The 27,091-nt window shown below is 37.5% G+C and overlaps 1 protein-coding gene across 6 annotated transcripts in view; it reads left to right on the top strand.

Moving 5' to 3' along the window:
- LOC134669398 (synapse-associated protein of 47 kDa) overlaps positions 1-22,476 on the top strand; it is a 127,547-nt gene extending 105,071 nt beyond the window's left edge. For 4 of the 6 annotated variants that reach the window (XM_063526922.1, XM_063526928.1, XM_063526926.1 and 1 more), the window contains 5 exons: positions 10,422-10,559; positions 10,952-11,091; positions 11,896-12,014; positions 12,707-12,820; positions 19,488-22,476. In XM_063526922.1, coding sequence (XP_063382992.1) covers positions 10,422-10,559; positions 10,952-11,091; positions 11,896-12,014; positions 12,707-12,820; positions 19,488-19,621 — 645 coding nt within the window. In that variant the 3' untranslated portion in view covers positions 19,622-22,476. Of the gene's footprint in view, positions 1-10,421; positions 10,560-10,951; positions 11,092-11,895; positions 12,015-12,706; positions 12,821-13,983; positions 18,774-19,487 lie in introns of those variants that run through there. The other 2 variants (XM_063526946.1, XM_063526957.1) reach the window with 2 other exon arrangements.
- The last annotated feature ends 4,615 nt before the right edge of the window (positions 22,477-27,091 follow it).

Here is a 27,091-nt window from a genome sequence, read left to right on the forward strand (position 1 = left end):
AACGAAAATACTAGCCTCACAAATTGGTGTTCTTGTGTCCGCACCTCATTTTATTGGTCATTATCGGCGGTTGAATTCGGCGAGCCAAATTGGCGTTTGCGTCCGTACGTCCCGATTCGATCGGGCAATTTAATCAGATTGGCGTAAAATTGACTAATCTGGATACGCCTTAAGCAACATCGAGTTGACGATAATTTGACATATAATAATAATAGATTTTTAGCATAAGTTGCATTTCATAAAACTTAACCCAAATCATTTCTACATTTTCAAGTCAAAGATAAAGACATGTTGGTTTTAAAATTTTAATAAGTATAGACCATAACATTGTCATGATCTTGTAACATTGTTAAAATAAGAGAGTCTCCCATTTTCATTTTATTGCATTTTTTATAAAATATCTTTAGATTCTCGGGATATCTTGGTCCTAATTCGATTGCTCTTTTTTATGGAAATAATTATATCCTTCAGATTCACAGGATGCTCGAGGCTTAGCCGAATAACACTGCAAGGAAGTATGTCATGGCTCAATGGTTCTAATTAGCCATCAGTATAATACCGCCAATGAATGTTTACATCCACCTGAAAATAAGAACAACATTCATAAAATGAGGATAACCACACAAAACTAACAGATGGTTGAAATTGTTAGAAAAAATTAGAACGATTTCTTGTTTACGAATTTAACAGCTCATGGCAATTTAATAATAAAAATTAGGGATGTACCGACTAGTCGCCGACTAGTCGGGAAAGCCGACTATCCGGCCACATTTGTAGTCGGCGATTAGTCGGCGACTAGTCGGCAAAAATGGCCGATTAGTCGGCACTTTATTAGTGAAAGAAAAACAGAAAAAAGAAACCAGCAGTCAATATTTACCATAATATGTTTTATGTCTATTTTACCAAAATACCTATTCAGGATGTAAAAACTTTTGTTCATATAATTGACCGTTTGATCGTTATCAAATCAAAACAAATCTTTATTTTGCATAAAATATGGTACAAATGATGGATTAGCCATTAAGAAGCACATGCATACTTCACCAGCAACTGGCATGCAAAAACACAAACCCCAGCTATGCTACATCTATTAATAATGCTAATAAATCTAATATTATACATGTCCCTTCTTATAATTACAATGTCATACTTAATCTAATTACTGACGTATCTAGTCATATTTGAAGAAGTCGAAAAATTCATCAATTCGTATGGTGGTGGGCTGCTGTTTTCCTCTACAGGTCGATTTCAACTGATTCTCGTGTAATTTCATGGCCAAGTTCTATACTTAAAGGATTTTATTATAATTCAGTTTTTGTTTTTATTTAATGGTGGAGCCATGGGGAACTATTAATGTTATTGCAAAATTTAGAGACTTATAAACAGGGCACGTTGCTCGTAAAGACGCTGACCACATGGGATAGGTTCTTAACTGCCAACTACGTATGAGAAATACTTAGAGCCTTGGAAATACCTCCTACAAGTTGTACCTACCGACGGTCTGCTCAGGATCGCAAAATAAAAGAATGACAGAAATTGTACGAGGATTCTTGTGATAGGTCTTTGAACCTGTAGAGAACACCTTTTAGCCAAGCTTATATAAATAGCGCAACCAAAAGAGCAAAACTATTGTTTTTCACCTGAACTTATACGAAACTAATGATCTGGCCGACTAGCCGACTAGTCGGCCGACTAATCGGCCATTCGAGCGCCGATTAGTCGGCTAGTCGGCTAGTCGGCCAAATCAATAGTCGGTACATCACTAATAAAAATCAAAACACAAGTGAAGAAAGTTTTATGTACCTATGTATTTCACGGATACGTACTCCTGTACGGCCATTGCTCCTCTAATTCAACGGCATTGTGCTTATCACTGTTATGATAATAATTTCAAATTTGTAGAATCTGCTCGCAATCTCGTATGAACTCGCTTATTTTTCTTGCAAAACTCTGTCCAAGGGTCAGCGTAGGGGCCGTCGTGTAGGGGTGGGGAAGAAAACGTTGTCCAATAATTATGCAGTGCCAAGTTATCGAAAGTAAATTCAATCTTTGTCCAAATACGCGCAGATGTCGTGGGGAATCAGAAGTCCGTGGGTCGTGCTGAGGTCGCCGAAAATCTCAATGATAACATTAATAGCAATTCGCAAGGTAACATGAGGCTTGTCCGTTATTTTTCGGGAATGAGAGCTAAGTGACACTGACAGTTGACATCGTTTTTTTTTCTATCCCGTCCCATTTACTACGTGCAAAGGAATTACTCGTATCTGCCATTCCATCTCACAAACGTCATATCGATCATTTAAAAAATTATATTTAATCAATAAAATGAAATAAAAATAAAAGAGCTGCATTTCCGTGATCGCTATAATAAATACGATCGGAAAAAAATATAATTTGCCTATCTTCAAAAAACTTTACCTACCCAATTGTAACTAAATGTGGTTACATTTGTGTAGTGAGTTTCCGAATGTTGTCTAAAATTGTAATTTTTTTAAACAAGTTTTGAGTAGGTACTTGCTTATCTTATTCGCTGTCACTTTTACGCGATTGTCGCAAAAGAAAGTGCAAAGTTTTATTAATGTAAGTCTCTGTTTATAATGTGGATATGTCACATATAATTCTTCAATTTATAAAAGGCTGCTGTAAAAGGTTTGGCTTACGTATATGAGGTGTCGTTCGTAACTAACTCATTCCCTTTGCCTCAAAGGCCTGCCGTTACGTGGAGCTGTTCCATCAAGTTTTATTTCTAGTCGATACGTGAGCGGGTTTCACATGGTTTCGTCTATGTGTTCCATTGGTGGCGCTAAATGGCTCTTATTAAACATAGCCAGCTGGAAGACCACATGCTTCAAGAAGGTCGCCACAGTTCAGAACTAGATACAGCAAATGATGGCACTTTCTTTACTCTTATTTTTACAAGCTTTTATTTAGTTTCACCTGTCCCGTTGTCTGTCGTTCTGTAATCAAATCTTGCAAGTTAAATTTGATCCACTTCCCGGTTTCCGATTGAGCTGACATTTTGCATGCATGTATAAATCGGATGACAATGTACCATCGAGCTGATCTGATGATGGAGACAGGAGGTGGCCATAGGAACTCTGTGATGAAACAACGCAACTTATGTGTTGTGAGTGTAATTGTGTTAGGAGTTTTTAGAATTGTCTCGATTAGTATTAGTTGGCTGTCGTAAGAAAAGTACAGTCAGCGATAAAAGCATGTACCAAAAATGAAATTTTTGCCAAAAACTTATTTACAGGTACTTCCGTTCTATGATACGTTTGTTTGTAGAAAATGCCTCGTTGCACTATCATCATCTATGAACTCTCTATCTGCGTTCGACGATTCATTAAGGAGTATTAACTATGCCAAGTTAGTTCTGATATTGTTATGATACGATTTTGACATTAGGTATAGCCTGTTCGTTTCCTAAGATCAATTTCGCCATAGATTTACTATGGCGTACTTTATCTTATAAAAGCGGACAGACTATAGGTACTTGCATCTCGATCGCACCAATAAGTTCTAGTGACATGCCTTATATTATTTTATATTATTTTACTCGCAGCACCTCATTAGCACAAAAAAAGCCATGATACATCTAAACTCCGAACACCGATACTGGATTATATCTCCGGTTTGACGAATCGGTTCGAAACAAGCATACCTACGTATAGGTGTCAGTCAGTCTAGAAACTAGAATACGGCGTTGCGTTGTATTCCGCCGACTTTTATTACGGAGCTGCGAATGCTGCGATACGTGAGCTGATTTCAGGCGATGCCAAACGTTATAAGAACGTGTTACGCGCTTGGTATGTTTTAGTTAGGTATTAATAAAGTTATGCTAGGCTTTGTATTTGTCAACATTATAGCTATAACCGACAACGGCGACAACAAGTACCCTTTTGGTGGAAAACGGCACAAATACGCGCTGTGCGGGAAAACCTAAGTCGCCCTTTTCAAACACTAAGTGTTCCTAGTTCCTAATATTTGTTACAGTCTAAATTCGATTACTAAAGTTTAATTTATCTTCGTGTACTCGAATCCATTAGGACCTATTGTCCTCAACTATCGAGTGGGTATCGAAAGCTAATTGTCTTTGTCTAGTTCGGGGAGATTGTGGCCGCATTTCCGAGATTGATGTCAGACAGAGAGAGGTCATTTTCACTTTTTGTGATGATACTTTTGAAAGGATCCGATTTGATTCTAAAATGTCAACAAGGCGTATCGTGTCGTGATTATTCATGACGCAGGATAGCCGTGTCCTCTCCCGGGCGCCGCCTTTGTCCCGCACGGAACCTTTGTCCCCTAACGAGGCACCGTAAACCCCCATTATCAAGCTTGGACGCCGGGATTTATCTACCCCAATATACTTGATGGAAATGCGCTCGCAATGTATTTGTTTTGATGAATTTGGTTTAAAGGAAGCTCTAATTTGAAAGCTTAAGAAAATTGACACATGATCTATTTGCTTGGACGCTTGTATATAGAAAAATTATAAAAATAATTTAGTTTATATACGTCCCGTTTCTAAAACAGCTCGTGCATGAAAGGGACTTCACGCACACCTTTGAAAATCGTGACAGGGAAGGTTGTGAGCTTTTTCTACACCGAAAAATAGTATCAACTGACATTCCGTACATAGTTCTGATACTTTCGAAGAACTCATAGAAGTTTACATGTCTAAACCAATTTATCGTCGCCCCTTATCAATTTATAAGTTCTAATAGTGAAAATGTTAATGCACTTTGTAAATGTAAACATAAAACATATTTCTAGATAGTCTGGTCAACACTCTTTGCCGGCAGGTACCTATATTCTGCAATAATATCTACTGTGCAGCCAGAAAGTATTCTACAGTCACGTTCTTTGATAAAATAGCAAACAACCCTTAAATTGTCATAAGGACGAATACTTCCACAACTTTCGACGTAAGTGGCCCCTCCTTATTGTATTACCGAGACAAGCCCCAAACCATCCACTGGCCCTCCATGCGTCGGATTAGGGACACCAGGACAACCGGAGACACATCGAGACCCGGCCACGCTCTGACCCCCGCCCCATTCGATATATCACCCGTCAACCTGATTAACGTGGGTGGAGGTTTTCTAAAAGACTTTGTCTTGAGACTTTATTGCCTTAAAAATTCAGATTGATTTCCAATCATTGTGGCTAAGGATTCCGAAAAGAGTTGATTTACGAAAATACCTAGTATTGCATTAGAAGTGAATTTATAACGATCGTAACTATTCTTGGGGCGAAGACAATCTTTTATAGATCTTAAGTGTTTACGTAGCAAATTTCTCTTGGGATATAATTGATTCGCAAATATAATTTATTACTAATTTGGTAGGTAGGTAGTCGTGTTCCATTACACTGGGTATTAGGTATGGAAGTAGTTCATGCAATGCATGATCAATATTATCAATATTATCATCTCAAAATCATTACCGGTTCCTGTTATGATATACGGAATTCAGTTTAGCTCTTCTTTTAATTAAAATTGAACCACCATTGTTATAAGCCGGAAACTCGTAATCGTAATCGAGATAAAATCTGCATTCCATTCCGCTGGAACAATCCGGATCGCCGCCGAGCCCGGATAATCCGCTTCCGGCCATCGCCAATTTTCCGGTAAATACTATTATTGGATGGAGGGAGGAAAGCTTGTTTGGTTTGCGGATATCTGCAGAGTTTTTAAGGCGACTGTAATTATATATTTTTGTATCAAAACACGGAGTTAGAAGAAAGACCTTCAGAAAAGATCGGGCTTCTGGCAGCTGTTTATCGATGTAACTAAAGTATATTAGTAGGCATAAAGATCAATGATGCTCGTATCTACATTAAATAATTGTTACCAATGTTTATCAATTTTATAGCTAGTTGTCTGTAGCTTTATGAGGCAAAAAAACAGCAAACGGGCATTGGCATTTAGCTTTTATCAGGCTTAAGAACTGAAATGATTTTTTTCTGCAAGTTAGACCAGTCCACTATGGTCGAACTTGCAGTAAAAATCACTTCGTAAAATTTACTAATTGGACGAAGTGATTTTTACTGCATTTATTCTACTGAATAGCGGAATCAAATACCATTCAACTGTTGGACAACGGATCCAGGAGAAAAACTAAAATAGATACAAGTAAAGCTGTGCTCAAAATAGGATTCCCATTTTGGGTTGTTCAATCAGCAGCGGTTATCAGATGTAATCCAGAACATTCCGATACCGTAGGTATTAACACTATTAACCCCGATGAGCCTGTTCATTAATGGCTGCCATTGAAACCATTCACCGCTTGTTTTCGAACTGAAATCGCAATTCGGGATAGTGTTCTGGCATTTTGAATGGAATGGAAATTAATCACGGCCGGGAACTATGCGTTTAGGGGATTGTATAATGTATATTTGTGATCACTAGTAGAGCTCCCATTTACTCGTATGTCTAACACGGATTGATGGATTTCGTTAGGTACAGTTAGTGGCGTAACTGCGGTAGAACGGGCTACGGGTCCTCAGCTTTAGGGGCCTTTGGTCCAGTGAGGTGTGAGGACTTAAATTGAGGAGTGAGTGTATTTGCCACGTGCCTCGGGTGATATTGTTCAGTCTCTTTGCGGTTTAAGACATCTTCATATAAAGATCCTCACTTTAACGTCCCTACCATCATCATCATTAACTTACCTATCAAAGGGCGCAAAAAATGATTTGATTGGCTGTTTTACTCGCGTCAGGCGTTTTTCGAACATTTCATTGCTTTTACATTGCTAGGTTTCATGAAAGCCTGTCGCTTAGCCTCAATTCATCAGCTTTCGACCTGATTTGATTGCCAAGTAAATGTTTGTGCCCCGTGTATGCTCAGAGGGCAGAGCCATAGGGCCGAAGGTAAAGCTCCGAGTTTCACTGCCTGATTTGATTTCAAACTGAGGCAGTGGATTAGGATACTTAGGATTTTTGGAGAAAAATTAGTTCTTATTAGCCTAAAACTACAAGAAACCTTGATAAAAAAGTTATAAATGAATTAATAAAGGTCCCAAAATAATTAGAAACAATTCCACGTACAAGTTTGTTCTTTATAAAAAAATGCCATGCATTGCAAAAAAATACCATTGTATCCATTTCATAAACGTCCTACAACAGCGTGGCGCCTACAGAGCGCTGAACTAGGTCAGTGCTGGTAATCAAGTAATGAAAGGCAAGCCATGAATATGGAATACTTATGCAAATCAACCCGCTAATATTAGATTTAACGCCGACGTTCAGAAATTGGGGACATTCTATTACTGTGATTTCTAATTCTGCCGGCAGGCTAATGATCTAAGACGTTGACAACTTAATAATAACCAAGACCGGACGGGATTGTTAATGGTTAATTGGTTATGCAATATTCAATCGGAGTGACAGAGTGAGTGAGTGTGAGTAGTTGCCAAGCGGACCCCAGGCTCCCATAAGCCGTGGCCAAAAAGCCGGGATAAAGCGAGGAAGATGAGTGTGGAGGGACAGAGTGAGTTACTTTCTTTTATCTTTTTCATATTTAGTCTCACTTTTCTAAAATGACAATCAACGAGAATGCAGGCCATTGTACTAGAGTTTGTTCGGAAAGAGAAGAGTCGTGGAATGTATTGGGCCCCATACATTCCACGACTCTTCTCTTTCCGCACAGACTCTATAAACGAAATGAAATTCATTTATAATCTGGGTATGTACTTTTGCAACTGGGCGTACACTGCCCAAAGTGGGTACCTAGTGAAACTAAGAACAAACACAAATCGTACAAATTAAGTGACGTCAAAACTAAGTTATCTCCGAACCACATCAACTTCCCTGTCGTGACACGGACATTTAGCCAAACACATTTATGATTCACCGCACAAAAGCCTGCCCTGAACAAACTAGTGTAATTAATACCAATGGATAATTTAATGAAAAGGACCGCCTCTGCCCGAAATCGGTGACCCGGTTTGGCAAATTGAATAACTTCTGATTGCTTTTGATTTACTTTTATAGTCTGCAATAATAGCGAAGCGTGAAGAAAATATGATATGTCTTTATGGTATTGATATAGGTAACATTGTGTTAATATTTGTTGCTCCACTTTTAGTTTGTTGAGTACTGTTTTTATAATTTATCTTGTCTGTGACACATCTTCGATGACTAATTCCTGTATTTCTATTCTCTTAATCTTTATTAGATCTTAATTAGTTGTGTCCGTTTTAATAGCAGCCAAAGGTCCATACAGCTGGATATTCTCAGATCGTAAGAATCTCAACACAATGTATGTGTCGTAGTCAGATCGTATAATCCGCCGTATTACATTACGGCTAGCCGTTTTCAAAAACAGGGGCGTTTTGAAATGCGGCGGTTCGACGATTAGCCGGATTGTCATTGCGATACGTTCTTCAATAAGGCGGCCCACGTTTAGCCGCATCGTACATTGTAGAGTGACCAGTTCTTTCGGTCGCCTTCGTAACCGGAGTTTGACAATGTTTGCAATTTAATTTATTTCTACCATGGTCCCACCGCACTACATGTGTTTCTTTTCCAAAACATTTCCTTCACAACTTAAATAGACGGAGCCCCGCAAGCGGGGCTCCTATTTCTGGGCGGTTTGCCCTTCGGGCATCTGAAGTTACCTAACGAACCTAACCTAATTACCTACCTACGCTTTTTTCCCCAAAGTGTAATTTTTTCACGGACGTCTCACTTAATCAATAGGTAGGTAGGTTAGGTTCGTTAGGTAGCTTCAGATGCCCGAAGGGCAAACCGCTCAGAAATAGGAGCCCCGCGAAGCGGGGCTCCGTCTAGTTAAGTTGCGAAGGAAATTTTTTTTTTGAAAAGAAACAGTCCGACAAACTCCAGATTTGATGGACACCCCAGCGTTTGTCAGGCAGCGCCACGAGTGTTAAAAATGGGAACTAAAAACTGTCAAAGCGGCGGCTAATGACTCGCTGTATTACATTACGGCTAGCCGTGTTGAAGAACGTATGGCGCCGAATACATTCCGGCGGATTCTTATTCAGCCGCATTCAATACGGCTAATCGTTAAACCGCCGCATTTCAAAACGCCCCTGTTTTTGAAAACGGCTAGCCGTAATGTAATACGGCGGATTATACGATCCGACTGCGACATATGCAAGCTTTACCAGATCATCATTTGGTACGTTACAACACCACTCAACAGTACCGCAGTTTCCTTACTATTATCAAGTATCAAATCTTTCTCGTTTAGCAGGTCAACAATAGCACAAAAATGTGACAAATCAAGCTCCAAACGTGCCTTACTTATCTGATCGATGAGACCTTGACAATGTCACCCCCGTTCCACAGCTTTATTCAGTTTTCCCTTTCAATTTACCCCCTGACGATAAATCGTTACTCGTTCGCGTAAACTCCTGAATTATTCAAACAATGTCTCGGAATTAGAAAAATGAAGCCCAAATGGAAGATTAGCTATCTCAAAAAATATTGTTAATCACACCCTGACTATTATCATAAATTGCTTAATGCAAACCTTCTTGAATATTAAACCGTGAAAGAAAATGCGAAGACTTTTTTTTCTGAATAGAATTATTAATGATTATAAAGTATCGTCCTGGGAGTAAGGTGTGTTATTATATCTTTTATTGTGAGATTTCGTGTGAAATTCCTCGCTTTTTTATAACAACTTTTCCATTGTAAACACTTTCCTTTTAAACATCAACGGTTCTAATGTTACCATCTTCTTTTCAAGTAAATATATTTACTTTGTCATCTATGATTTGTGTCATACTATGTATTCAATGTTAACGTGTTATTCCAAACTTTCCCGTTCCTATCATTTCTAATCCAAATACAGTCTACCAACACCGATAGACAAGGGCTTAATAACGTTTAAATTATTGAGACGTTGCCAATTACACAGTGCTAGGTATCAATCGGAGCCGACACGACAGACACGGTAATTACATGACAAGGGTTGAGGAGTGTTCTAATTACCTACTTGATTATGATTAAATTGAGATAGCTGAGAAAATTGTTATTTTCCTTTGCGGCTTTACAGCGTAGGCTGGGGGAGGATTAATATTGAATTTACTTCTGAGAAATATACACCGTGGTATTTTAAGTTTTGAAGAGTATCCAAGTCTTACCTAATTAGCTGTTAGTCGTTTGCAATTTAAATTCTAGCTCTCTGAACCGGGTATTTATAAAAGGTGATGGGACTCCAACTCCATTACAGTTTTTAACTCGATTTTCTTTATGAGGAACTTTGATCTCAATTCCTATAACTGTACCATTTTTAACTTCCTGCCTGTAAGTAAAGTCCGGGTTTCCATAATATCCGGTTATTAGCCGAACTTGCAAAATATCTCTCTGAAGTATTTCCTGACTGCTAACTTAATTTATGTTACGATTAACATTTCTATTCTCTTATCTGCTATTCTCTTTGTCCTCAGAGCATCTTGGGCGAGTTCAACAAGGAGCAAGACGCGTTCATCAAGGGGCAGGCGGGCGCCGGCGCCGCGGCCGTCGCGCCGTGGGTCGGAGCGCCCAACGAGGCCGCGCTCAAGGAGGAATGCCTCTCGTTGTCCACTGTAAGTACACATTCAGCGAGAAGCGACGGGCTGCAGGAGTGCCTCTGGCTGTCATATACCGGCACAGCGCGATTAGCGGATGGTAGCCCTACTAAAGCAACTTGAAGATTCAGTTTTCAATTTCTTATAATGAAACGGTTATGGATATGATCTGTCAGCTGGCAACAGTGACATTTCTGGTTCCTAATTTTAATTTAACAGGACGCGTTTTAATTAAAGTCAGGAAAGCTCCGCGCTCTAAAAAGCTGTCTGCTGTAAAAAATACCTGGAAAATTAGATATAATACGGAAATCAAAGGTGTCGACGGACGGAATATTCACAAAATGCCTCTAAAGTGAATTGAGATGTTTATCGTTTCGTATAATTATAAATCCATACGTCAAATGTTCCAGGACCGGAGGAACTTCGTGCGCGCGCCGCCCGCCGGCGTGGAGTTCGAGTTCGACTACGACAAGATGTACCCCGTGGCCACCGCCATCATGGCCGAGGACTCCAACCTAGAGAAGATGCGCTTCGACCTAGTGCCTAAAGTGTAAGTGCTGTCACACTTATCGTAGAGTAACTCATATCATGGTGGTCTTATGGTGATCTAATCTTGGATGTAAGCCTCTTCCCTCTTCTTCCACTACTGTCGATCATGTGCGCGAGTGACAAAGTTTAACCGTAAAATTAGCTTAACGTGGAATATTGACTGTATTTCTTCAACGACACCATAGTCAATTAGTTTTTCATAAATCTGAGCTAAGCGGTTGACCTGCATTACAAAACATGTACAACGTACGACCAATCCTAAGTGAAACTCTCGTAGGATTGTCGTATATTTCATTTGAAAGTAGGGCGAGTCGTATAAGAAAGTCAGTTTATTGAGCGGCAGATACAAATAGGCTGGGGATAAAATATGATAACATAAATCTTTCAATGCCGCAACCATAAAGTTTGGATACGCTTTTTACTATTCATTTTTACACAGCTGTATCCAAGGTAATATGCGTGTAGTTTGTTGGTTTTACGTAAGAACCTTTGAAATGTGAGTAATATGACCCAGATTATATTCATTTAAGGCCCAGTGTTGGGCAAGGCAGAGCTATTACACAAGCGATAAGCAAAGCATTGCTTGGTTTGATGGAGAGGCTGGAATGGTTACAGTAGCTCTACTTCCTATCTCGGAAAATGTGTACAACGGACTTCCGGATGTCTAGAGTAGGTCTAGATGTCCGCTCTTTTATTTTGTGTCAACGTGACCGTCATATTATAACAAGTATGTAGATGCGAGAGTGTCATGAGATAAAAACGCAACCATCCCGGAGAAGTAACTGAGTAACCCGTTACGTTCCAGCATCACGGAGGAGAACTTCTGGCGGAACTACTTCTACCGCCTGTCCCTGATCTGCCAGGCCAACGAGGCGGACGCGGTGGCCGCCGGCTCTCGTCAGGCCAGCGCCGACGACTCCCAGGGTACGTAGCCACCACGTGTTGTGCATGCTGACTGAACATTCATGAGCTGGCCCGTACAAACGCATTTTATTTCATATATTACCTATACTTTTTCAACGTTTCAGGTCGATGATTACTTTACTGAACAAATTGCACTTCCATTGTGACAGAAAAAAACTTCTATAGGTACCTGAAAATCAGAATATTTGCGTTTGTACGGAAAAAAGGTAGACAAGTTCATTTTATATGCTTGTACCACCAAAATCTGTTTTACAATTGGCCGGAGGAAAACGATCCAACGAAACAAAGTCTGTCAAATTTTTTGAGTTGAATTTGCAGCTAGTAGCGTTGTTGTCATTTACTTTTAGACTGCTAAAAAACGATTTTTTCTATAACGATTTCAAACCTTTGGTAGAAACCTACGCATTGGTACAAAGGTTAAATTCTTCAAAAATGTGAACAAATAATAATTTAATTAGGTAGTTTTTCCAGAAAGTAGTAGAACAGATCGTTAATAAGTGTATCATTAACACCAATGCGAAATGAGACAAATATGGTTTTAGGCGATCATTTCACCGAATGTTGCTTTCCGTTTTTATTTATCTTTCTTTGACTGTTTAGTTGTGGTGTGTTTTTAATTTTTTTCACCGTGCACTTTTGTTTTTTTTTTATATATAATTTTCTCATTGTTTATTCCCTTATCCCAATAATAGACGACAAATCGTCCAGCAACGAGCTGATAGTGAAAGAGAAATCCTCTCAGGAGTCGATCGAAGACGCCAAGCAACGGATAAAGTCGCTCAAAGTCGATAGAGAAAACGACGACGGTAAGGATAATTGAATTTAAACGACTGGGGATTTTCAATTGCGTTATCGACGTCATAGTTCTGTTTTTATTTGTCTGCTGAAGAACGTTGTAGAGTTTTTGTACCTTTCTTTGACTTATTGTTCAGTTTCAACAGTGTTTTGTCCAATTTCAATTTCTGTTGTTTAAATAGTAATTATAATATAAAATGATTTTAAATATTTAGTTTTATGTTTTATTTTACTTTAGTGTTTGATTTTTTTTGTCATTAGTTTCACAGGTATGTTCTTTTATTTCACTGCTTGATAAACGCTATTGAATGTAACCATGTCGCAAAATTTTGGGCTATAGGTTCTAAAATTGATCTCGTCAATTAGGTTTAAGTGCTCTTCAATTCCTTGCATTTATTTCACCACTTATATTTGTTTTTATGTTATGATTAGTTAAACACACATTAGCCATATTATTTAGTATGTTTTCATCATTCTCTGTTGTGCAGTCTTGATCTAAATCAATGTCGTGTAAAATATACGTGATCATCGCTGTGTAACCAATATAAATGATCCGTCATTGTTAGTGGTTCATTTTTATTCTTGTTGTATAAGTTCGACTAAAGTCGCTAACTCATGCTTAAGAAGGAATTAAGAGGTTTCAACTTTGGCAATTGTTGGCTAAAGTAGCAAATTTCTTAATTACCTTGAAATGAAGTTACGAGATTTTCGATTTTTGCCGACGTTATGACAATGATAACATTTAACATATTTCACTGTCATACTTGTTTAAAATTATACGTTTGACTCGATTTGAAACAAAAATGGTGGACCATTTAATAAGTTATTTGATATCGCAGCAATGACATCAACTAAGCTTTAGATTTCTCTTGGAACTGTAAAAATATAATATCTGTCAAACCAACTTTGAGAAAACTCTTGCATGCTTTTGGATCTTACGATTTAGTTAAAGCTTTAATAATATTTATAGTATTTATTTAAGTTAAATGACGGAAAATGGATCTGTCGTCAGATCCAAGAGTATTATGAAAAAAATATATTTGATACAAAATATATTTGCATTTAATTTTTAAGTAAATATATGCTCAAACTCAAAAAACAGTGCAAATATAGTTTGTGCATATAAGTGTTACTCTGACAGCTGTTTTAAAGCATTTTCTCTCCCGGAATGCAGCTTAAGCAACGCATGGACTACGGGGCATCACTTATAACACCATTGCACGGTTCTTATTCACTATAGGCTCTATATATGACAAGTATATACACATTAGTGTTACTCTGTACCAGCCAGTCCGTAAGATTTGCCGGGGATCATATCTCTATTTATGTTTATTTATATCATCGTATCTTTTAAAGCATACATTTATTTGAGGTTAGGGTTGTCACTGATGCGGGTTTTTGCATAATGATGGAATCGAAAAGACAATGAGCCTGGAAAACAATTGCCAGGGAACGCGATGTAAATTAAAAAAAATGCTTGCGTTTTTCACGTTGTGTCAAAATAGCGTCACCTTTGATCTGGCTCTGGCAATGATAAGATCTAGCCGAGACAAGGTGAAAATATAGATTTATAAGTGACAACCCTGACTTGGTACTGACTGGGTGTACCCTAAAAGCTAAACGTTGACTCCAAAGTCATCTAGATTCGTTTAGACTATTTAAAATGTCTAATTAATGATAAATCAGTTTCAGATCTGTATACAGCATTTTATGAAGGCTTAATATATAGGCCGGTACGGTAGTATGTTTGAGATAGGAATTGGTGTACCATCGTTAAACATTAACTGACAATTCATAAATCTTATGCTAAGGTAATTCCATCTGAAGACAAGAATGTTGGACAGAGAAAATGTACTGGAGTCTTGTAGCAATGCTTTTAGTTAAACCTAGTCAGTGGTACGGGCCTAAGAAGAGCTAGGAATGAATAGAACCGGCAATCCAGTCGAGGCTTCGAGGCCAAGTGTACAGCGATGTTAGGCTCTTCTCGTGTAAGTTCGGTTAGGTCGAATAATGCCATTAGTACAGTCAACATTTCGGGGCCATATCGTACTTTATTATAAAACAAGGAGGCTATATAAAGAGGAAGAATTTCGTACATTAAAATACTAAATTCTTCGTGCTTATGGTAGCCTTACTTTAGTTACGGTCATATCTATGAGAGCGCTCATAAGAGTCATAAGTTTCGTGTTGTATGTCATTGTGACAAGTACAGAGTGGCCGAGTATTTTAATTGGTTTTAGAGATGTAATATGTGTTATTATTGTTTTATTATCATCAAACCGCGGTCAATTTAATTTTTAAATACCACTCTGACAACAATAAAGATTTTCTATTCGTAAATTGTAAAGTTATTATTACAAACACAATAAGGGCGGCGTGTATGTATTAATGACTTTATTTTTAGGATGAAACGTTGAAATCATTAACTCGGGGGAAATATATTTACTGGAGTTATTAAAATAACTGAAATTTTATATGTTAATAAATTAAGATAGGGTTTACGCACAGTTACTTTTGATATAATTTCGGACTCTTCAATTTATATTAGTCTGATATATCGTGTATATTGTATCGTTATTATGATAACCATACTGTGGAAATGTTTAAATGCACTTTAGTGTAGATATTTTGAGCCACACGTAAAAAAAACCATATAACTGCGAAAACAGCAAGATGGCATTATTCAATCGAACCACTATCACTGTTTCACTGTTAATCCTATCACACTATGATTTATGCATATATAAAGAAAATATTGCTCTTCGATTGTTTATATAATATAATATATCAGCTCCATATCTCACCGTTGTTATTTATCATCATATATAATGAATGTTATGACAATATCGCTTGTCCCGCTGGACGTAACTGTATATATTGTCGTGTCTTTATATATCACCTGTTGTATCACATTAAATATATAACTAGGTCTGTATTTCAATAGCTATATAAAAAAAACTTACATAAAATTTTAAAAAAAGCTATTGAGGTATTCGAACTGTATACTTGTCTATCAAATTTTCAATGGAACATATTTTAATGTCTACTGAATGTTATATATATGTCTAAGTATTATTAATTCTTGTACTAAGATTCTATAGCTCCGTCACAGTTTAGTACCGCTCAGTAGCCTCCTAAGTCCCGATGTCCTTTTGAAAGGACGAAGTCAAATCAAATTTTGAACTGTACTGGAATTGTAGAAGGTTCCAAATTTAAAACTCCAAAAATGACTCCGGGTCTAAGGAGGGTAGTTCGACTAAGTTTATGGTTTTGACATTGCTACCCGATTTTAAACTTTATCTACATCGCTTCAAAGTCTGTTTTGCATTGACGTGTGCTTTTTTGTTTCGCTTGCATTTCTCAAAGTTGGTCTGATTTCAACGTGTAGCAATGTTGAAACTTTATTTTTTGTAAATATGAAGTGTTGTCAGTTTTTCGAATGGATCGCATTCCAGCCCAGACATTAAGAAGGGTCACTTTCGCACGCTTGTCTCTCTCTAACACTTCAGAATACTCGTATTGTGGCCCTAACAATCCAACAGTCTCCTTCCATCTCTTTCACTCGATTATAACAAGAGCGATAGAGATATAGATAGACGGTCGAATTGTGGAAATAGGATGAGTGAAATAATTCTAAAGTTCTATGAGATGGAGATGCGCGCGAAAGTTACCCGTCGTATAGCCGCGACATATCACTTATGTGACAGTCAATTAAAAAAAAAACTGCCTCTACAATTTCAAGGATACAAAACTGAGCTGGCAACACACTCTTCCGTGTTTGTTTTGTAATAAAATATTTACAATTAGACTAGGTCGTTACATTGTATCTGAGATATCCAGTGTAATTAAATTTGTGTAGAATAGTTGATATTGAAGTAATAAAATCATCTATTTATAATAGTTATAAGGACGGGGGCAGTTGGGGCACTACTTTTTCCCTTTTCTTTAATTGTAGTAAATTCACCAAAATAAATTGATCAAATAACTTTAAACACATAACTTAACTTAATATTACTATAATTTTCTAATATAAAAACTGATATAGTGAGAGCATAAGTTAAATGCGTGAAATTGAACGGATTTTTAAAAACATCACTATAGACATATAGACACCCTGAATTTCTAAATTTTAATAGCGACATCATGACGTTAGGATTGCCTCATCTACCCTATGCTACAGGGTTGTCGAATCAATGTAAGAATTGTATAAGGTAGACACCTTATTAATAATAAGACCATTACGTTTATGTAATTATTGATTGAATGAACATTTATTTGTCATAGATCATTATCGATATTAGTGTGGCCCCCAGCGCCCCCTGGTGTCCGCAAAGAGAAGTTACGAGCACTGGCCTACGTTCCCTCGCAGCAGTTACCCGAGCCTAAACGCGATTACAGCGAGTTGACAGGTGGAAGGCCGAGCGAAGCGGGGCCGGGGCTTAGAGTAAGGGTTTCCCTAAATATAAGTGTAAGGGTTACAGCTGTATGTCAGTTACTTCATTGAAAGATTTCGACTTCGAAATTAGAATAAAAATGTGTTAAACGTACTTTAAAAACGAATCACTTACAAGTACATACAAACAGTTGTCAATTTGGTTTAACAGTATGAAAGAATTATTTATTATGGTGCGTGTTTTGGATGAAAATGGCTGAAATTTGGATGAAATTCGTTTAGTTGATTAAATCTATTTCACCTGCATTTGATGAACTTGTAATAAAACGAATTCGAACGATTGTTGTAACAATTTATGTTACAGCGTGACAACCCTATGCTACAGGCTTAAGAACGTGTATGCAATTAAAAATGATGACGTCACTAAGTGAGCGAGCTATGGCAACTTTTCAACCGCTCGCCCCTCCACATGTCAAACTCGTCAAAAATTATAAAGTGTCTTTATATGTAACTAAATAATCTGGCTGTTGTGTGTTTTGGATCTTCGCCGTTGTCATTATATTAAAAAATAATAATTTTATAGCGTTCGGTTATCCGCTCTTCCATGACAATCACGCAGGGGGGAAATTGTTGTAACTACAAAAAAATATACGTTCATAAAATTCCAATTTTTATTTAATAAGTGCAGGCTGGAGTGGGACTGGGCAGGTCACGTCTGTCGCATGCATCCGGATAGGTGGGCTAAGGACTAAAGTGGATGTCGCAACATAAGTAAGCGCGGACGTGGCAGGCCCAGACGGAGATGGCGGGACGACTTAGACCTTCACCCTACACCTTCTTTAATAATTACCCGGAAAAAGCTCAACAACGGGAGTCGTAGAAATCAAGGGGAGAGGCCTTTGCCCAGCATTGGGACACTATAACAGGCTATTAAAATAATAGAATGAAGTGCAGTTTAGTCAACAGTTGTTTAATCAGCTACTGATGAACTGCAAAATCTGTTTGCTGATTTCAAAATGTCGGATGTGTTCAATGTTAATAAATGGTAATGTTAGCATTTCCATTGCTTGGTGGCGCTACTGAAAAGCCTGGATAGAAGTTTACACTGGAACTCCTTGATTTTTTTTTAAATATGAACAAAGAAGAATGAACTCTATTAACCCAAAAAATGGTTTGAATTCCAGTGGCTTAAACTGAGTATGGTGGGCAGGATACGAGGATAATAAAAAGCTGAATAGTTTTCCTGTACTTCGTCAATGTCAAACGAAGATTGATGAAGTGAAGTGACGGGGAATCAAATAAAAGTAACGTTTACGGATATTTGCCTTCATATAATTTCCCAAAGGTTTAGTACTGAAGTGAAGTGTTATCTGAAGTAAGTAAGAGTACAGCAATTTCCCCCTCCCATGCAGTAGTACGTTATTTAGTTTCTAAACGACTTGGAAGTGTAATTTAGACACTAGAGTAATTGACTATCAGTACATGAACCATGTTTAGAACAACGTAAAAGTTATGAAATTGGCATTGTAGTTAGTTATTATGAATTGAAATAATTATATTATTCTAAAATACATCGGTCTTGTTATTTTAGTGCCGGTTTTGAGAAGTTTTTCTAAAGGTAATATCATTTTTAACCGACTTCTAAATCTCAAAAGGAGGAAGTTATTTAAATTATTGTAAAGATCGTTTTTAAGCAGAGTAAGTATTATATACCGACTTATTCCGATGTCGGTGTACGTTTGAATTGGCCTGTTATGCTCGCTAGCATAGAATACTTTCTCCTTTTGCGATCTTTACTTAATGTAAGATTCAGACAAAACATTAAATAGTAATTATCAGTAAAGTTTGGTGGAATCGTGTCCCAGCATGTTAAAATGTCGACGAGTAGGTATACGAATGTTTTGCCTCAAACTTACAACCAGAACCTCCGGAGTGTAAAGTGGAATGCTATTTTATATTAGTTTACAATTACCACATTATTTCATAAAATGTTGAACTACCGTTAGCTAGAGTTTGTGCGGAAACAGTAGAGTCGTGGATAGTATGGGGCCCAATACATTCCATGACTCTTCTCTTTCCGAACAGACTCTACCTGTTTTGCGATAATAGATACAAAAAAAATGTCATCAATAGCTACTTATTTTTTTTTACAAAGCTCAATCAAAAGGGCAACCAAATATAGTTAGTAAACTACGATAGAACAGCCGTTTGGTCATATAGCATTCCACGCAATCCAGGCGAGAACCCTATAAAATACCTGCCTCTCATTCGTTCCAATATTACAGAGCAATGGGAGAAAGAGTTAGAAGCCGAGCTGAACGAGTACGAGGTGGTGGCCGGGGCAGGCAAGCTGGACGACAAACAGTGGGACGAGAAGGAGTGTGCAGACCTGCTGGGCGATGCTGAGGACCTCAAATAGAAAATAATAGGTGTTTAAGGAGTTATTATTCTGCAGGGGTCTCCAAATTTAAGAGGGCCGCCAAGCTTTCGGTTATCCTGCATCCTTTATGCGGGATTCTACGACCTGTCATAACAATTACGAGGTTGCTTATGGTGTTATTATACTGAAGGGGTCTTCAAATTGAGACTTGAGGGCCTTCATTGGCCTTCGATTAAGCGGGCCGGATTGTAAGGCCTTTGGCTCTCTGCTTTTTTTTAACGTGGGCGTGGGTCTAAGTAGTTTGGAGACTTCTGTTATTAGTGTCCGGCCAAGGTTCGGTTTTGCCAGGTTTCAGCATAGAAGACATGTTTCGGCCGAATCTTTCGGCAAGAAAAAGTTGTCTTTGGTCGGACACTATGTGTTATACTGTATCGTGAATCGTGAAAGTCCGAACGAAATACCTAAACTGTGTAGACAAAGTGTTAGGGACCGTTTACATCGGTATTTAATCCCTCGCTTCCAATTGGATCAGCAAAGGGAATAAAAATTCAGTTCTAAATTCAAAACTCGTCAACGTTTTTCGGCTGGCAGTTTTCGGCCCCTAGCAGTTCTGCCCTGTTTCGGCAAAACAACGTATCTATTGTCTGTCAAGCCGTTTCCGTCAGTAGAAAAAAGCGGCATATTTAAAACAAAATGTAGGTGCCAAGGCCTATCGTCCCATTGAAAATTAGAATTTCGCGACTTTTTCTACTGACAAAGTTGGTTGACTGGCTATAGCTATAGAAAAATTTGGTCGTAACAGGGCAGCAGAGTTGCCAGCCAGTTGAGTTATCTTTGTATTCTATCGTGTCTTCCTTATTAGGAACGACTGGGAGCTGGACAATTTGTAAATTAAAAAGAAAAGCATATAATAAAAAGTCCTGTGCAGTTGTGATCGGTCTTTAAATTCGGTAGATTGCGTGGATTAATAAACGTAGTTAAACGCACTTGAAGTGTTTAAGTGTTTGGAAAATCGTGATTTTCATATTATCCGTGAACAAGTATCTTCGAACGGCAAAATACTTCATTGTTGATCTGGATCTGGATAAAATCAATAAATGCAATGACTTTTAATATGAAAATCATATAAAATAAGTAAAATTATACAAGCTTCAGATGAGCTCAATTTTATTCTTATGATGAGAGTTACATGTAATACTAAGGTGCATTGTTGCATTTAACTAAGCTAGGTGTTGATGACAATTATAGATTATCAGTGGCGTGCAGTGCATACAAAAAAAGGTAGGCACTAGGGTAGGCAGTCCATACAAAATGACCAAAAAAAAAGTTGCCGATTTTTATAGTTTGCGTTACATTCCTTCAAGAATGACTCTTCTAGAGCCCGATTTAAGTCTTATCTCCACTGCACGCCACTGTAGATTATTATATAAATACCAAGCTTGCGAATGCCTAAATCTCGGTCTGCTCCTAAATTCGTTGTTCTGTGTAATATTTTCTGGAGAGACACATAAAAAAATACAAGAAATATAAACAAACTAAAGACATTATTATGATTTCTGAAAACCAGACCCGCAATTGTGACGGCAAATGCAATAATATTAAATAAGTATAATACTTTAACAAATCTTGATCTAATCTTGTACACTTGGATTTGTTAATGTGTACGTTATTATTGATCGTAGAAAATCTTCCTCCGTCTATGGGATAAAAACCCGAGTCGTTAAAATAAAAATGTACGTTGTACGTTAAAATAAACTTTCCCCCCATTTTATTGTTCCCCAAGAATCTAAATGAAAATTGGCAACTTATGTCGATATTACGTTAATACTTATGAGTTATGATACATACTAATAAATGTTTTGCTTAGTAATGACAATGACACTTGTATTTGAAATAATCGCTAGTTCAGTAGTGTCGGATACATGTGTTGGTCGGATACAGGTTTTATATTTATAGTGAAATGAAAAAGGTACACCAAAATGTAAGCCCAGGTGTGATGATACTGATTGTAATGATATATATTTTAATACATTAATTTTACTTTGTGTCTGTAACTACGCTGTGTTTTGTGGAATATTCATTTGAAATTTGGTAACTTAAGAAATAACTTTATTGAAAATTTTCTTGACAACTTAAAAAAAATCGGGTCATTTCTTCTCAAAATTATTACTGATGAAAATAAATAGGTAGTTAAATTTTTGGATTTACTGCGATTATTTGCGATACCATCACACAAACATTTTGTATGGGCCGTCACAAATTTGACTCTTACATTCGGACGGGTGGATAATATTCGGAGAAGTAACCCACTATTTAAAAAAAAATACATTTTCTTTTTGAAATCCCCATTTTGACGCTTTGTACTGCCACGTGTTTACCAATTTTCTTCAATTACTACGATGATTGTTCTAAATATGTATAGCATTTGCAAAATAAACTTAATATTAGCTTTGATATACCATTTGAATATATGTTTAATGTTTAAATTTCGGTTATACAACTAAATACATGTTTACCTACTGAGTGGGTTGACTAATAAAGTGGTTAGATATATATACCTACCCAATTGTTTAATTTATTGTAAATATGTTTTATACAAAGATAATTTTCATTTATTAAACCTAGAGGAAATATTATTTATCTAATACCTAAGTGTACCTAAAGAGCCTTTTTATTTTGTATGCTTGCCAGTTTGTTTGCTTGATTGAATTTGCGATTTTATTTTCAAAGTCTATTTTATAAATTAGTAGTGTGCGAGTTTTAATATATTGTTTAGTTTTCGCTAAAAATAAGTAAATATAATTATGCATAATAGGCTGTTGCTAAGATACTATAGATTTATTCTCTTTTCGATGTAATAAACATTCCTATGTGAATCAATAAAATTTCACCAATATACTGTTTGTTTTTTCTTTATATGTAGTATTACGGCCGTACTTGCTTTTTAACTCGAAACGGGTAGCGGGCTAGATGCGCAGTGAATTTCTATGGGCAAAGTAGCTGTAAACGTCAATCATAATTAACCGTCTCAGTCAAAGGGCGCACAAAATTGTAGTTTTATATAATTATTAATACACGTTTTAATCAATGGTAAATAAAAAAAAATCGCTTCGTAGCTAGACTACTTGTATATTTGCAAGGGCAGCCGATAGAAAATAGAAATACACGAAAATTGCTACAGATATAGTCGAGGGATCTGACGAACAAAACTTTAAACAGAAGTGTATTTTTAGAATAATTGAGATTAAAGTAAAAACCCGCACGACGGGATTATCTTTCGTTGCGAGTTTCACAGGGGGCACCAAATTTTTATTTCCTTCTAGTTTACTGGCCTTACGCCTCCTCTAAATAGGCCTAATAATACGGTACACGCAAAACTAAAACATATTAATATCGTTACAAAATTACTCAGTTTTTGTCACATACAATAATCTTGACGTTCATTTGTTCTGGCAATAATAACAAATGAAACTAACTTAAATTTGCCGTCGGCTAAACTTGCCAAGTAACTCACAATAAGGACCTTAGTCAGTTATTTGACTACAGCAACTGCACAGTTAAGTTTGTGCTATTGTTTGACAAGCTCTAATAAGTTGAACTAATGTTTACGCGTTAAATACTAAATGGCAGTTATGGATGTTTGATAGACAAATGTTTGGTTTCGTACTGATTATTTCATTAGAGTCGAAATAAAGTTATTCATCATACAAAATAACCAAGTGAGAATGAAGAATATATTAAAAACAACAACATTAAAAGTTACACTAATCTCTCGCCAAAAGGCCGCTACCATACAATCGAAGTTACGCTGTCATTTTCAAACGCCATGCTTTTGATTAAACTTGACATGGACATGTACGTACCTAACATATCTATGGTACTAGTTTTCGGTGCTAAAAATAGTTTAAACAGAGCTAGTATTAGAAGTACCTATTGTATTAAAACGTCTACTCGCTCTAATTCCTTTGTATTACAAATTCTAGCCTAGCAACGAAAACTAGTACCAGACATAGATATGTTATATGTTACTCAGCAAGCTTCGTGGCCTTAACACGGTACTTGTCTGAAAAGCTCTCCATTATATCACGATTGCAGTGGCGGTTTTGCAGTCTTTGCCGCTCCAGGTCCCAGGCTCTGTAGCCGCCCCTTTCTCAGCACCATATTGACTACATTTTGAGTTATTTCTTGTTATCATCAGCTAATTTTTCGTCACAATTTGCCGCCCCTAATATCTTGCCGCCCTAGGCCTAAGTACTTGACCTTAGGGCAAATCCGCCACTGCACGACTGTATAAACTACAATAGTGTTATAGATCGATCAAAAGATTCACTATAATCTCTACAAGACTACATAAACTTCATTGCGTGTCTACCCCGTGTAATCATGACCATGATTCATGTTCATTGTTTCATGATCTTGGTAAACATGGGTAAACTTCTTCTGTGACACGGCACTTTGCATGTGTAATTCAGTTTAACGTTTTTAGGATTGTCTCGAATATAATATAGTTTTGTTTCATGGCAAGAAAGTCATTGATGTAGCAACAAAACGAATGACAGCCATTTGGCCAATTAGAAACTAATTAAATCGGATAGTGTTGCTACTTCAAATTAAATCCTAAATTTATGGAATAATATAAATAAATATTTAAATCAAAAACTCAATTTATAAATACAAAATAGGTTGAAATATGTTTAAATAACTAAATATGATTTATTTCTTTAAGTTATACTTACATACAAAAATATTCCATGAATTTCATTAGTTACTGTTATTTTGATTGTGTCATCCCAGGGATAGTTAGGCTTGAGATCATTTCCTGGTTGGTTTTCGCCCTGGATGGGCATCTTTCATACATAGAACAGTGAAGCGTAATACATCATGCTCTGGTAGCATCGATCAGAGGCTTGGTTATGCAGTAGCCGCTGCATCCATGAGCTAGGGAGCTCATGCAGTTGTTATTTTTGCCACAAACAGTAAGTAGATTATGATAATATATGGATGTCCTCAGATGCAACTCCTTGTTGAATCTTTGTTTGACCATTTCGTTTTGTTTCCAGTCTGCTGGTAAAACAATGTGGTCGGGAGGGAGTATCAGAGCTGTGAGATGAGTCCACTCTAGGAATTTCCAGCTGGTGAGAAACTTAGATCATATAATGTCTCTTAGATTAGCAGAGCACATGCTTCTAGTTATTAATCTTGAAATGTTTCTTTCAGCTGACGGGATTTTAGTTTTTATGTTATTGCAAATGTGAATTCAGTCACATATCAGAGTATGGAAGTCTGTCCATATTCCCTAAACTTCAAGTGTGTCTGGCGAGCAGTTCGCTGTGAGGATTTCGCTCTTCTGCTGGGTGGAGAAGACGTCACCTTCAAACTGAGACCTTAGTCCTTCGGTGGCACTCTGCAGTGTCGGGTCAGATTCCTGCTGCTGCAAAATCGGCTCCGGCACGGCGGAGGATGACACGTCGGGTTTGAACTGGTGGAACATTTGTCATGAGGTTGGTGTACGCTTTCCTTCCATCCTAGGAGCAATTTTCCAAATTTAAAGTTAAAGAATTTAGTAGAATCATATGTGATGGCAAGTGATAATTTAGGGACTAACAAATTTAGATAGGTCTGCTTGTAAATCATTTTAGAACCATTTCTAGCACGACCCAGCTCTATCGCCTGGCATATATTAATATAAGGTGCTTATGCTAGCTTGATGATTTACATGTAGAATAACTGCCGTGTTTCAAATTAGTAATAAATGATGTGTCACAAAAACTAACGTTTCATTTAATATCCTTTATTGCCCTGAATAGCTGATGGAAATAAGTTTAGCACCTGTTTGAGCTTTTGGTAAGTTTCAGTGTTTATTTAATTTAGTAACCTTAATTGTCCGTGAGTTTCCTCAGGGTGAAGCCCTACAGCCGGGCTAGGAATATTTACGTGACAATTTGGCGCCCAACGTGGGGCTTCACCCTGAGGATCATTAAGGGGTGTTTCAAAACATTCCATTTAATGATGTAACGTTACGAATGTTACGATAGTGTTTTTTTAGCACCAAGTTTAAGTTCAGTGAAAGTTTGTTTTGTATGGTGCTAGGTTGGAGTAGTCTTGGATTCTGGACTTTGAGTTTGGATCGTGGCGTATTAAGGATGTAGACACAAGGTTTTTTGGTAGGTTTAGTGGAGGTGGAAGTTTTCTCTGGACGCAAGGTCCCGGTTTTTTAGCTTTCACCTTGCCGCCAGAGTAAACGCCCTCGCTTACGCCATAACGTTTCGTTCTACGGTTGTTTCGTTTGGAGTGTTGGATATTGTGGTAAAAATATTCAATCACGACTGTATGTACGGAACGTGGTGAGCAGCAATGTCTGTTTTCACTACTTTTTTTTGTTTCGTGTGATTAATGAAAGGGTTCTTGGAACAGTTCTCTAAATGCGTGAAGTATGAAAGGGGCGTTACAATCTAGCTCACCTTTTAAGTTTTGGAGCGATCCTTAATACGGCCAATAGATTTTTTGAGAAGTTATCGGGTGCTTACCACACCCGAGCGCCGTGTTGGTGCGTTTTGTGTTTTGGGTCGACAGGGGTCCACACCCAGGAGATTTTGTGAGGTATGGCGGGGCGCGCACTGCATACCACGGACGTTTTGCGTTCTTTACTCCGATGGGTTCTTGCTCTTTTTAGCGTCGACTGGTACTCGCTGGTGGGTATCTTTTTGTGTACGTGTTGCCCATAAGTCCAAGCCATAGAGGCGTTGGTGAGGCACACGATTTTTTGTGTTCGCGCTGCCGATACAACGAGAAATATTTTGTAGGCGAAGATGCGACACGCGGTATCGCCGTCAATCATGCCTGGCGTGCGATACTGTTTCTGTACTCAACCAAACGGTTGAGATTTTGGGCATGTTGCAACCTCAGAGTTGTGTAAGGTTTTGGTCGGTTTGTTTTGTGATCCGGAGAGTTGGGGAATCGGTTACTCTCACCAACTCGAAGGGCCCAGATGTTTGGTATGGGTTGGTTAGCTTTGTATAATGGAAGAGTTGGCACAGCTAAGATGTGTCCAATTCAACCGTTTGTTGTTGGTTTTTTTTTGAGGATTGGTATTTTGTTGGTTTGGGTTTTGTTTGGGTTGTCAACCTGTAGGGTTGCGACATTTTAGGATTAGAATGGAAATTTCGGAATTACGAATTATATTTTGGATTGGAATTTTAATTAACTTCTCAAGTTTATAAAGTAAACTTCGAAGTAGGAATTATTTCGGAATTTTTATTTTGCCCGGTCTAGTAGAGATAAGTTTGGAATGCTGATCATCAGTCCTGGCAGTTGGTTTGGTTTTTCCAGCGCGACGATGCAATGTTGTGCTGGTAAAGCCAAGGAATGTTTACTGGTTAGTTAGGAATTAGGTTGTGGTTTTTTCTGATGTGTTCGGATACCACATATTTTTTTTTTGTATTTAGGTTGTGTGGGTTCGAGAATTGGTGGTTTCAAAATTTATTGGTTTTGCGGTTTTGTTGTGCATGT

This window comes from Cydia fagiglandana, chromosome 1 (assembly GCF_963556715.1).
Source record: "Cydia fagiglandana chromosome 1, ilCydFagi1.1, whole genome shotgun sequence".
Lineage (NCBI taxonomy): Eukaryota > Metazoa > Arthropoda > Insecta > Lepidoptera > Tortricidae > Cydia > Cydia fagiglandana.